This window comes from Schistocerca cancellata, chromosome 9, assembly GCF_023864275.1.
Source record: "Schistocerca cancellata isolate TAMUIC-IGC-003103 chromosome 9, iqSchCanc2.1, whole genome shotgun sequence".
Taxonomy (NCBI): Eukaryota; Metazoa; Arthropoda; class Insecta; order Orthoptera; family Acrididae; genus Schistocerca; species Schistocerca cancellata.
In genome coordinates, this window is record NC_064634.1 from 151,246,992 (window position 1) to 151,260,762 (window position 13,771).

At 40.3% G+C, this 13,771-nt stretch overlaps 1 protein-coding gene across 1 annotated transcript in view; it reads right to left on the reverse strand.

Moving 5' to 3' along the window:
* LOC126101245 (odorant receptor Or2-like) overlaps positions 1–13,771 on the reverse strand; it is a 249,127-nt gene that overhangs the window by 149,954 nt on the left and 85,402 nt on the right. Inside the window, exon 4 of the mRNA XM_049911932.1 lies at positions 8,125–8,255. Within this exon, the coding sequence (XP_049767889.1) occupies positions 8,125–8,255 (131 nt within the window). The remainder of the gene's footprint in view (positions 1–8,124; positions 8,256–13,771) is intronic.

A 13,771-nucleotide genomic window follows, 5' to 3' on the forward strand; every position in this document is an offset into this window, starting at 1 on the left:
TTTCTGCTGTACCTACCGAAATGGCTAGAGATGATTATAAAAACTTTTTAGTGACTGTTAAGGACGAAAATGAGGTGTTATTTCATCTTCATATCCTCAAACCAATATCAGATATTTCCAACTGTAGGGTATTGAAGATGCTGGGTACGGATATTTCCAACTGTGGGATATTGCAGATGCTGGGGGAAATAGAGGTGTTGATTACAGAAAGAGTCCTCAGAAAAAAATAACATTATTCGGAACAGTGAAAAAGACTTCTAAATCGTTCGATATTCTTTACTGTTCTATAGACATACCCAAAGCGTCCCTGTGACTTATTAGCAACGTGTAATGCAACCTGAAATAAAGAAACATGTGTCTAATATACACACCTCGCCCGCAAGGGCCGTATTCTTCTCAGAAAATCGTTCTGGGAGCAGGAAAAGAAAAAGCAATACGACAGTACGTTATTAACTTCAAGGTACCCTAAAATTTTCTATCAAAACGATAAAGCTGTATCAAAAAAGGCGTACAAAACTGCAAACCAATCATCCCAGTTCCCCACATTAAAATTTTTGTTCGAACCACATTCAAGTTCATCCGTCTTCATCCTCTCTTGATGGCGCGATGGAAGAAATTTTACGCTCAGTTATCAAGAAAAAGATACTTGGCACCTTGGACATGCGACTAAACTTGGTTCCACTTATAAAATTGGCCATGTGTAAGTGGGAACCGCGGTTTGAGGATTGAGTACAAACTTAATTATGTATATGCAGGGGAGGTCAGGAGTGAAGATACATGCTTTGACAAGTGATACGATTAGTGATTCTGAACAATAGCTTTATATGAACAAATACTCTTTTCCGAATGGTTTCCGAAATAAAACACATTTAATATCACTCGTTCATTTTTCCAGAACAACGTGAAAACCAACGAAAAAGTGCCCCAGTACATAAATTTCCTATAAAAAAATCTTATTTCTGTTTTTCTCTCGGACTAATACTTAGCTCGAAAAGAGAGGAACAATACTGAAAATATCGCTCGGCGCACATACTCTGCAACTAAACAGTTTTTGTAGGCCAATGCGAGGGAGTTTTCTGGCTTGATAGACCACAAGTGTCATGCATTCAGATTTTCGTCTTATCCTCCTCTACACTGCTGTACTATCTCGTAAACAGTGACAATGTCTGAATAGACAGAAAATAAATAATAATGCACTATAAATATGTCATATCTTGGAAACCATTTGGAACAGGACACAATCCATCAGAAAGGTCTTGTTCAGATATACTATCACCCATCAAAGTATGTGCCTTTCCTGCTATCTCACGCTACAGATAGTACATCCATCGCTGGGATGGAGAGTTTCGACAATTTTTGCTGGTTATCGATATCGATACTTGCAAGATATCGGTCCCGGTAATTCCAAAACGTTTGACAATTTGTTAATTTTATGTTTTAAGTTTAAATTTTTTGTGTAATTTTGCATTTGCTATGACAAAAAATCCTTTTTTTTTCGTGTGATATAGTAACAAATTAACAGTTTTATGATTTGTTCCCTTTACGTATACAGTAAAAACCACGCTTCTTGCTAAACTTCGTGATTCTAGGTCAACGGTAAATGCATTTTCGAGTATCAACATTTATGACTGAAGTGGCTCCATTTTTGTATTGTATTGACGTAGCAGCTTAAACTTTTTATATTAGGAGGGACTATAGACTTTAGTATGAGACATAAATTTCAACTTAGTACGTCTACGCCTTCCTGAGAAAAAAATTCTCAACCGTCAGCCAGACAGAAAGACGGACGACAAATTGACCTGATAAGGATTCCGTTTTTAGCGATTTAGGTACAGATTCCTAAAAATGGAGTATCGTGGAAAAATAATTTTGTGTATTTGAATGGGAATAATGCTGCAACATTCCATGCTGAGTTGTCCCAGATGTTCGGCAATGATGCACCATTATATGACACAGTGGTTAGGTGGCACTAATGTATCCAAAGTGGCCAAACATATTCTCATGAGAATGAAGAAATGGGAATCGCGTTAGAATTGGTGACCCAGCTGCTCGAAGATGATCGAGGCCATATTGGAGAAAGTGCAGATTATTCACGGATCTGTTTTCATCAACTTGAACGAAAGAATCGCTGCCGTCTGGGTTACTTAATAGTTCCCACTCATTCAAAGCTGCCGTCTCGTTCTGCAACTATCTTGTTGGTCAAAGGAAATTGAGATCTCGTGCTTCGATCTTACGAATGTAGGAGTTCGATTTCAACGGTGAGGGATGTCGAAACAGTAACAGTAAAATATGTAACAATGGACGAGAGCGAAGTGAAGCACTGGGAGGAAGTTTCCAGTTGCTGGCAAGTAATGACAACAGACCCAGCACTGCGCGGTAGCTGGCAGTCGGAACTAACACTGATCAGCTTAAAAACATATTCTCCATCACCATAACGCTCCTTATTGTACTAGAGATGAATGCTGAAGACTACAGTCCGAAGTGTTAACGTGCAACCAATCAAGAGATTCGGGGAGGAAAAATCTCTGTGAGAGAACTTGACTAACAAGGGGGGCCACCGGACGTTTGGAACGCAGATTTACTGCAAAGTTCGTACACTCGTAGTACTCCATGAGGACAACAAAATGTGTAGGCAGTAGCGCGACTTCTCAAGCATTATTGAGAAAATCGCAAGATAATTTCGGTCGTCAAATATGTACCTGTACGTGGCCGTTATTATCACAAAGCGGCGGCCGTTAGTAACACGATGCGGCGGCGGCTGAGTACGTCGGCACGGTAGCTCAGCGTGTTCGGTCAGAGAGCCGGTTGGCCTCTGTAAGAAAAAACTGCGTGGAAGGATCAACCACCGAACTTGAACAGGATGTCTTGCGACGTCCGCAACGACCAAACACAGCGATCAATAACGAGGGAAAAAAAAGAAGAAGTTGGTTATCGCCCAAGCCCCCACAATCGTAGGTCGTCGGTCCCTGGATCGAGTCCTGGGCGTCACTTTTTTTTTCAACACAGTCCTATTCTTTACTATTTACAGTTGACATAGCGGGAAAAATACGTGTAAACAGATGAACTTCTATTAAATTTACAATGTTATTTGGCAGTCTACAAAGTTTTATTATCACAAATAATATAATAATCATAACTACCGACTAGTAAACGACCAACGAGGGGAGGGCCAGGCCAACACCGACTCAAAGGAAGGCCTCGGCGCTTGTTGGTGACATCACGTCAGCTAGGCACGGCGAACGCCAGGTCTGTTGCAGGCAGAAACGCCTGAGCGTGGTTATCACTATAAATGTCTTCTTTTGGACAAAATGTTTTGTACTGTTTTGGATTCTGTAGTTTTATTTAGATGAAAGATTTTCTTACTATAGTAGAGCTACAAATGAAGATCATAATTCTGTATTACTGAATCCTGTCGAAACAAACGTAGATCAATATGAGAAGATGCTTTGCCCCATTGCAAGCTTCGGAAATTTTACATTCAAGTAACTATATTTACTTGATCCATTTTGTTATCGAAACTTACCCCAACCCCTTTACAATTAACTCGTTTCTTTTTTTTATTATTTATTTATTTTCGTTTGACATCGTCACTGGAAATGTGAACTAATTTACATGTGTAAATGTCCAACTGTTGCCAGTCATTAGATTACAGTCGTTTCCAACGAAAGGAATTCTAAACTGGAAACAAAATAGCTCCATACATCGAAAATACTGCTGAGCTTAAACTTTTTTAAACATGCACATTAGAAAAAATAAATATTCCCCTTTTGCAACTGAAAGGAGAAACTTTGTAAGATAAGAAAATTTTATTTGATAAAACAAGTATCTCTCTTTTGCCTCTTCTTCTGTCCCCCACCCCCTCCCCCAACGTGTATAATCGCAAGATATTTCATTAACATTCAGTGCTCCTCACCCCATAGTCAAGCAAGATACCTAAAGAAGAGCAGCAATATGTTCACAGTTTCTTGTAAAAGCAACCCAGTACAAACGTAACTTCCTCAGATTTACAAATAAGGTAAAGAAGCACGAATTCTGTTGCTGCTGGACCATGAAGTAGTTTTTGTTATGTCAATCCTTAAAACAGGTGGAAATTTAAGTTCAGGACTACACTATTTGTTAAGAAGTGTAATGAATTGCACAATTAATTGATTGCAGAAATCTCTCAGAACAATGTGTGTTGGTCAACTACCGCCAATAGTTTCACATTTTCCTGTGTCAGAGAGGGAGGCACCACCATTATGAGTATGCCTGCAACAGACCTGGCGTTCGCCGTGCCTAGCTGACGTGACGTCACGAACAAGCGCCGAGGCCTTCCTTTGAGTCGGTATTGGCCAGACTCGAACCGGGTAGAATGGGGATAATTCGACGGTTAACTCGCACAACGGTGAGACGTTGCTTATGTAGCAGGAAGAAATAACGTACGTGCGAATTGTTTGTGAAATATAAAACACTACATCGTGACTAGAAAAATGGAAGTGGCACCCGGTTCGTCGAGAACTGTGGACGAGGAATGTCATGAGTATTCAATCCATGGTGCAGTTGCGAAACGTCGTTTGAAAGATGCGTTCGTATATTGTGAGAGTCTTCTTCAAGAAGCGGACATCATTGATACAGCAGCATTAGCAACGATTTCTACCGATGCAATGGTGATTGGAGTAGAATAGTATCGGGCTACCATGCAAATGTTAGGAGAAAAAATACTCATAATTGACGAGGACCCTATTAATTTTGATGAAGTAGACAAAGAAGATCAATTCCGTGAAGTCGAAGAAAATTCGTCCGACGATGAAAATTATGAGCCAGCAGAAAAGTTGTCAAAAGGCGATTATGTTCCGTTGGCGACCAAAATAAAAGCTGTTAAACTGGCGAAAGAACACCCCAAATGGAGTCTTCGAACTCTCCAGATAAAAGGGTCTAGAAGTTTGAGAAGAAAAGACGAATTGAAGAGACGAAGAAAACATGAAATCTGGAGGATCGACGATCGATAAATATTCGGTAATTGATTCGTGGACCTATGACCGTTTCGTGGAGTCTCGCCAAAATTATCTGCAAGTAAGTGTACATTTTTATCGCTCTACATCTAATTTTCTATATCTTCAACAACCTCATTCGAAGAAATAATCATATTAATAAAATGAAATTTTGATTTTACTTTTCAGGTAACAACCAGAAACCTACAGCAGTGGGCTCTGGCTGCTGCAGACCAAGTCATATCGGAGAAATTCATCTTCAAAGTATCGCTTTCACGGATAAAAATATTCAAACAAAGGCACAGGATTCGGCAGAGGAAGATTACGCAGTATGTGAGTTTGAGGGAATGTGTGTCTGCAGCCGGCCGAAGTGGCCGTGCGGTTAAAGGCGCTGCAGTCTGGAACCGCAAGACCGCTACGGTCGCAGGTTCGAATCTGCCTCGGGCATGGATGTTTGTGATGTCCTTAGGTTAGTTAGGTTTAACTAGTTCTAAGTTCAAGGGGACTAATGACCTCAGCAGTTGAGTCCCATAGTGCTCAGAGCCATTTGAACCATTTTTTTGTGTCTGCAGAAGAAACGCTGGAAGTCGCGAGAAAGTTTCAATTGCAGACGAGGGCAGTCATCCGCAATTTCGAAAAAAAAATTGTTATCAATACAGACCAGACAGGTTGCCAGTACCATTCCACATGCAACAGAAGTCTCGCTGAAAGAATTCGAAGACCGTGTTTGTCAGAAGAAGTGACATGAATAAGGTGACGCACTCGTACACGGCACAATATGCGATAACATTGTATGGCGAATTATTGCCACACGTGTATCTTTGTTTGCGAGAAGCCACGGGGAACTTTGGACCAAAGGTTCAGAATACTGTTGAAAAATTAATGAAAGATCTTCCGAACGTCGTCGTAACGAGTTCGAAATCCGGGAAACTTACCACACAATTATATTGTTCATTTTTATCTAGCGTCATGCTTCCCTACGTGTAGAAAGAAAAATTCTTATTAATAATAGATTCTAGATTCTTGGGAGGGGGGGGGGGGGGGTGGGGGGTGGTCAGAGTCAAAATTTTCACCGGTGATGAAGAACTTGGAACAAGTACGATTAAAGTCGTATCTCCAAAATGCACGCCAATTTGCCTACCGTGCGATGTTTATTTCTACAGGCAAGTTAAACATTTTATTAAGCGTCTTCAAAATTTTTCTTATTTAATCGAAAGACAACGAGAAATGGCTTCTCATGAAGACGCTATTAAAATACACTCGATAATACATGACCAATTATCAGCACCGATATTTAAGGAAATGCTGTCTTATGCATGGTTTGCTTCCAAATTATCGGATGAAAGAGAGATTTTTAAAAATGTTAGCGAGGTTTGTTTTTTCATGGAAAACCTCAAAAGACCTTGCGTATGAGGAAACATAGCATTTATTCAATGCAGCTAGTGCCGTTTAACTTTATGTTTTCCATGTTTTTACGAAAAATACCATCCTGCAGCTTGTAGTCGTAATGTTGAAAGCGACGATTAGTTGAACTTTTTTGAAAGATGTCTGTGGCAGTCAAAACTTGCAGGTAACAAGTAGTTTCTGGCTCCTTCCAGGTATAAGGGATTTCTCAAATTACGGACAAGCAAACATTTTCAGTATCACTTTATGCGTGTATATGGTTTATATGGTACGGAGACCTGGACATTGAGGAAGGAAGATGAAAGAAGATTGGAGGCACTAGAGATGTGGATATGAGAAGACTGGAAAAAGTGAAATGGGAAGACCAAGTACGGAATGAAGTAGTATTAAGAAGGGTTGGAGAAGAAAGAAACATACTGAAAGTTATCAGAAAGAGAAAACAGCACTGGATTGGACATTGTTTGAGGAGGGACTGTTTATTGAAAGAAGGAATAGAAGGAATGGTGGAGGGAAAAAGGGGAAGAGGAAGAAGAAGATATCAAACGCTGGACAAATATTCAGAAATGAAAAAACTGGCTATGGACAGACAAAAGTGGAAGAGGCTTAACCCATGACAAGACCTGCCATAAGGCAGAATACCATACTACTACTACTTATGCACTTGGTCGTTTACTGGTAGGTAGTTATGAATATTAAATTATTTGTGATAATAAAAATTTCTAGACGGCCAAAGAACATTGTAAATTGAATAAAAGTTCATCTGATTACATGTAATTTTCCCGTTATAACAATTGTAACATGAATAGTAAAGAATATTACTGTGTTGTAAAAAAAAAAAAAAAGGCAACGAACGTGACTCGATCCAGAGACCAACTACCTACGATGACGGGGCTTAGACGCTAACCACTTTGTTTTCTTTTTTTTTCGCTTTTATTCGTTGCATCTGCTCGGGGCGGACGTCGTAAGACATCCGTTTAAGTTCGTTGTTGATCGATTAATACAGTTATTTTATTACAGAGCGCAGCTAACCCTCTGACCAAACACGCTGAGCTACCGTGCCGGCAGTCACTCAGCTGCCGCCGCTTCCTGTTAATAACGGCCGCCGCTTTGTGATAATAACGGCCACGCACAGGTACATATTTGACGACCGAAATTATCTTGCGATTTTCTCCATAGCACTTGCGAAGAACGCGCTACTGGTTACACATTTTGTTGTCCCCATGCAGTGCTTCGAGTGTACGAAGTTTGTAATAAATCCGTATTCCAAACGTCGTGGCCTCCCATTGTAAGAGAAGGGATAGCTTGATTGGACAGCTGGTGGGTCGTGAAAGAATTGTCGAGTTGGTAGTAACGGGAAATGTAGAGGCGGGGAGGAGGGGGGGGGGGGGAGGGATATTGTGATACGTCATCAAGGCCTGTATATTACAAGTAGGTTCAAAATGATGTAGGCAGCGGTAGTTATACGGAGATGAAGACGCTTTTACTGGGTACATGAGGATGATGAACTGCGTCGGACCAAACACCAAACACATGACTATAACGACGACTGTTATTTGACCTATTGTCACATGTTTTGCAACACTGCAATCGGCTCTGTATGCAACGCGGTAAGCAGTAATTCTCGTTGTTTCTTTGGATTTTGCATCCTTCTTCCTTGCCTTACGGAAGGTAGGGGGGATAAGATCCTAGAAAAGGTGGACGTAGTTCTGATATCACAGGTGTATTCTTGTAACGCAACTACGATATTTACCTCTGGGTATGCAGGAACGTCACCACGGCAGAAGTTGTTGCTGCACGTCGATTCCTCATCGTTCGGCTTTTTCCCGCATGTGCAGATGTTGCATCTGTGTAGATATGACGAGCCAGGTGTGCATTCTTTACCTTCAACAAGGAAGAACAATAAGTATCAATAATCCGTGATAACGAAGAAACAAGAGTGGCAGATGTTTCGTACTGATACTATTGTGACGAAACAGCAAGTTACGTCAATAATGCTTCGTATTGAAGCCTTAAGCTGAAACATATGAGTATTAGTACAAATTATCAAACAATGTAATCCCAGTGGTATGGTATGGAATACTCGTACCGTAAGTGATCTTTAGTATTGGAGGGCAGCGTGAAAAACCGTAGAGGGAGACCAAGAGATAAATACAGTAAGCAGATTCAGAAGGATGTAGGTTGCAGTAGTTACTGGAAGATGAAGAAGCTTGCACGGGATAGAGTAGCATGGAGAGCAGCGTCTAACCAGTCTCTGGACTAAAGACCACAACAACAACAAATGATATCTATAGCTAGATTTGTGAACCATGAAGCATAACGTCTTATATAACGTTATAACTACGGTAATGTCTCGTAAATGCGAATGCGAAATACAAAAAAAAAGAATAAATAAATAGCAAGACTATGTTTTTCAAAACACCAACCACAAAAAGAAAATAAAAATAAATATCGGTGTGTGGCAAGTACTAGGGGCAGGAACGATTTCCTCGGAACCAAAAAGAATGGAACGAAAAAAAAAAAAAACTAAAGCAACAGTTTATTCTATTTCCGACACAAGAGAAGCTTCTATGGACAAAAAACCAAAGCACATACATCTACGAGCGATCCGTAGTAATGATAATAAGCCTACAAATAGTGGATGAAATGTTCGCTTACATAATTTTGCGAGGAAGAAACGTGCTGGTTTCAGTGAAATGCTAAAACGTCGCTATTATTTCTTCTATTGTTAGGATTTCATATTAAATGGTACAACTCCAAAACCAATCAAATAATTTCAAATTAAAATATGACAACACGTCATAGAATTTCCGTTAAACTGTATGAATATTCAAAAACATAACTTTGTGTCTCTGTATTGACCATGTGTCACTTACGCAAAATGACACGATACACACTCATTTTCGTTCGTAAGTGCACAATAAACGAAAATAAAAATTAGTTTTTCTTGCTTGTTTAATTTCAAACGGAACAAATCAACACTAGTTCTTTAACTAATTAATTATTTAAATACTGGGATACAAACGGACGGTCTTATGTATATTATGTTCACGTAATACAGAGTTGATGTTTTGATCGTTATATCTTAAACGGTATTACTTTCATGCTTAACCTCAGTTAAGTGATGTTATGTTTTATAAGCATCTTGAGGTGTTTCAGTTCTTCTCGTTTCGTGCCTGCTAAGGAAACTGGGTGAGGAATTTCGCCTTACGCAAGACACCTTTGGAATTTTGTTTTATCGAGACAGATTTGAGCATTTTTTTCTTTGCTACCTGTAAAATTGTTATTACATATTAACGTTTGGAGAAAACATTTCGTACAAAATATTTACATTCATGAATGAAGTGATTGTTGTCAAATATTATACATGGTTTGTTTACAGTTCACAGTTGAGATTACTGGGCTACTGCATTATATGAAGTTTATTACAAAAATGTAAGGTTCTGGTTTTATAGATCATTTGTAAAAAGATTGGATGTTTGCATTAGTTTACTTACCTTACATGGAGCTATTGAATTTTTATGTCTGTAGCTGTGAGTGTGCTACACAATCGACAATGCGTCATTTGCAAGTAGCAAAAACTAATTTTTATTTATGTTTATTGTGCACTTCCGAACGAAAATGAGTGTGTATCGTGTCATTTTGTTTGTTACTTGCAGCTTTAATGTTGAGGTATATGTGTCCTTTGTTTGGGGTGCGGTGAGACGCTGGTTTCTAGCGATTCCGTCGTTTCACAGACTTTTTCTGCGATTTTTCGAACGCGCATAGTATTTTGCCCATGTTGTTGTACCTGTGTATGATTCATTCGTATCGTGGTATGTTTGTCTAAGTGAGGCGAGCAGATTTGAGATGTTGTTGGCGTCTATGTTTTTTTTTCTTTGTTTGTGTGTGTGTGTGTGTGTGTGAGTTCATGTGTGCATGTGTTTGGGTCTCGGAGGGAGGGAGGGAGGGTGGGAGAGAGAGAGAGAGGTTGTTGAGGAAAGGCATGTAGAGTGAATGTTGTGCAGTATGGGAGAGAGGGAAATTTATTTCTGGTGCCTGAGCATGTCAAGTTTTTTTTATGGGTGTTACGTATATAGATCTTCGACTGTGACGAAGAGGGTTTTATTCCAGTGATGTGTATTCATTTAGTACTTTCTTTCCTTAGGCTATTAAGTTTTGGATGTGATAGTTTTCTTCTATTGTCAATTTTTGGTGTGGGATGTTACTAGTTTTAAGAATCTTTAAGTCAGTTCCAATGTTTGTTGCTTGGTGATTCTGTGCTATCAGGTGATCTGTGAATGATGAGTATGAGTTATTGCTTCTTGATGCTCTGAGACGCTCTGTGCACCTGGTTCTGAGATTCCTGCATCTGTATATGCAGGAATTTCAGAACCAAGTACACAGAACCTGTCAGGGCATGATTCCATGAGAAAAGATACAGATGATTTACTAGTTTTACAAGCAAAATTGGTGTAGTTTTGAAAGAACTATCTGTATCTACCACTTCTTGTAACACAACCCCCTATAAGATTTTACCACATCTCCCTCTTCTGGTATATCGAAAAAAAAGAACAACTACCACCTGCATGTTGACATCGAGCATATTCCATATACACTTATCGCTCCATTGGAATGGTTGACCAATGGTTGAAGTCGCTTACACAGACCTGTGTAAAGTTTTGTCGACTGTACCGGGGGAAGATCATACGCAGCGGACTTTCAATCATAAGAGAGAGTTCCTATATTGTTCTTTCGTAAGCAGTCTGATACATTGTTTTTTTTTCAGCTGTAACACATCGAGTCAGTGTATGACTACAGCTTTGTACACCGCCATACATTTTGTTTTTCTACCATGACTTCGAGGTCTGTGTCAGATGCTAAACCAACATTAACACATTTTAACAACATTAACACATTTCGACTCATTGGCTCCCACAGAAAGCTGAACACCATGTGGTGTAAACTATGCAGCTCGTACGACACACAGCAAGGTAGAAATAAAATACAGAGGAAATGCTTCTCATTGACAAAAATGTGGTAGACATTGCAATATATGGAAACTATAAGAGTCTGTGGCATTGCTCAAATGGAGATCTCGCAATTGGTAATATGCATGCATAGTCTCTATATGTATATGCGTAGAGCTATCAGCAGCGGACATTTGCAGTTTGAATGCATAACTTGCTAACTGTTCATCCATTAATTACGTTACTGGAGGTGCACACTCTGTAGGTACAGAGAAGAGAATTCTCACATTCCAGGACACTAAGTATAATAGACACACTGTCAACTAAGGAATAACTTATTACTAGGGTAAAAACGTACCAAAAATCCATAGTTTGTAGATCTCCTACAGGATTTTGGGGACGTATGAGAGTTGGATGATGTAAATAAAGCGTGGAAGTAGTGAAGCTCATCTGGTAAGCAATAAGAGCATATACTTGTGGGAAAAAGTATCAGTACCGCCACTACTACTAATAATAAGCACTGAGGTTCGGAAGTGTGATTGAGAGTACATACATTTCGGACTAAAAAAAAGACGTATAAAATCCATTAATTCCTTAAGAGGTAGGACAGCAGTCTAACGACTTTGTTCTAGTTGGTTTATAAGCGGCTCGAGTGGCGGACATACAATGCTAATGCCTTCCCAGGACACCATAATAGTGCAGAAGGAAGTAGTTTTATCATTTTAAAGTTTGTAACCGCAGTGATTGGGGTAGGAAACTTGCTGGGTGGTTGTATGACTGATGTTGGACAAATATATCCTGCATTAGAGTATTAAGAGCGTTGCATTCTGCATGACTAATAATTCAGAAACCATATGGTTTCAACAATACAGATTTTTAGGTGCAGAAAAGTGTAGCCCTGGGACTGTGTGTTTATGCTCTACCATCATTTCTTGCATGCAGGTACCTTCCTGGTACTGACTTCAGGCAGTGGACTAATACTTCAGAACTGGTAGCATAGCTGAGTTATGTGAAATGGTTCAAACTCCATGCATGTGGATTTTCATCATGTTTAAACACATGTTTCTTCTTAACTATCTGTTATCAGCACAACACTGTCATGTCTACTGTAAACCGATAAGGGGTGCTACCCTCCTTCACATGTTCACATCTGGAAGATCTTGTGCACTTGAATGGGTGCCGTGGGTTAGATTGGTATGGAACAGTCTTCGCTGAACAGCCGTTATGGACAAAGCTCGCTCTGTTCCTTCACAAGATCCTTCTGGTCAGTTTTAGATTAAATTGCCGGCAGTGTCGGAGAGAGTATTGGTCAAGGGCAATGTGGGGGGATCTGTTAATCTCCGACTTTGTCCTACGAACGTGAAAATACCGTGTGATGCCCATCCACACAGGAAAAGGTGGCCAGTCGTAATCGTAAATTCTGTACTAAAATCGATGTGCTGGAAATGTGTAGATAACCTAACTGCATCAGTATAGGATACTGTCTGGTATACGAGGGCAGTTCAATAAGTAATGCAACACATTTTTTTTTCTCGGCCAATTTTGGTTGAAAAAACCGGAAATTTCTTGTGGAATATTTTCAAACATTCCCGCTTCGTCTCGTATAGTTTCATTGACTTCCGACAGGTGGCAGCGCTGTACGGAGCTGTTAAAATGACGTCTGTAACGGATGTGCGTTGCAAACAACGGGCAGTGATCGAGTTTCTTTTGGCGGAAAACCAGGGCATCTCAGATATTCATAGGCGCTTGCAGAATGTCTACGGTGATCTGGCAGTGGACAAAAGCACGGTGAGTCGTTGGGCAAAGCGTGTGTCATCATCGCCGCAAGGTCAAGCAAGACTGTCTGATCTCCCGCGTGCGGGCCGGCCGTGCACAGCTGTGACTCCTGCAATGGCGGAGAGTGCGAACACACTCGTTCGAGATTATCGACGGATCACCATCAAACAACTCAGTGCTCAACTTGACATCTCTGTTGGTAGTGCTGTCACAATTGTTCACCAGTTGGGATATTCTAAGGGTTGTTCCCGCTGTGTCCCTCGTTGTCTTACCGAACACCATAAAGAGCAAAGGAGAACCATCTGTGCGGAATTGCTTGCTCGTCATGTGGCTGAGGGTGACAATTTCTTGTCAAAGATTGTTACAGGCGATGAAACATGGGTTCATCACTTCGAACCTGAAACAAAACGGCAATCAATGGAGTGGCGCCACACCCACTCCCCTACCAAGGAAAAGTTGAAAGCCATATCCTCAGCCGGTAAAGTCATGGTTACAGTCTTCTGGGACGCTGGAGGGGTTATTCTGTTCGATGTCCTTCCCCATGGTCAAACGATCAACTCTGAAGTGTATTGTGCTACTCTTCAGAAATTGAAGAAACGACTTCAGCGTGTTCGTGGGCACAAAAATCTGAACGAACTTCTCCTTCTTCATGACAACGCAAGACCTCACACAAGT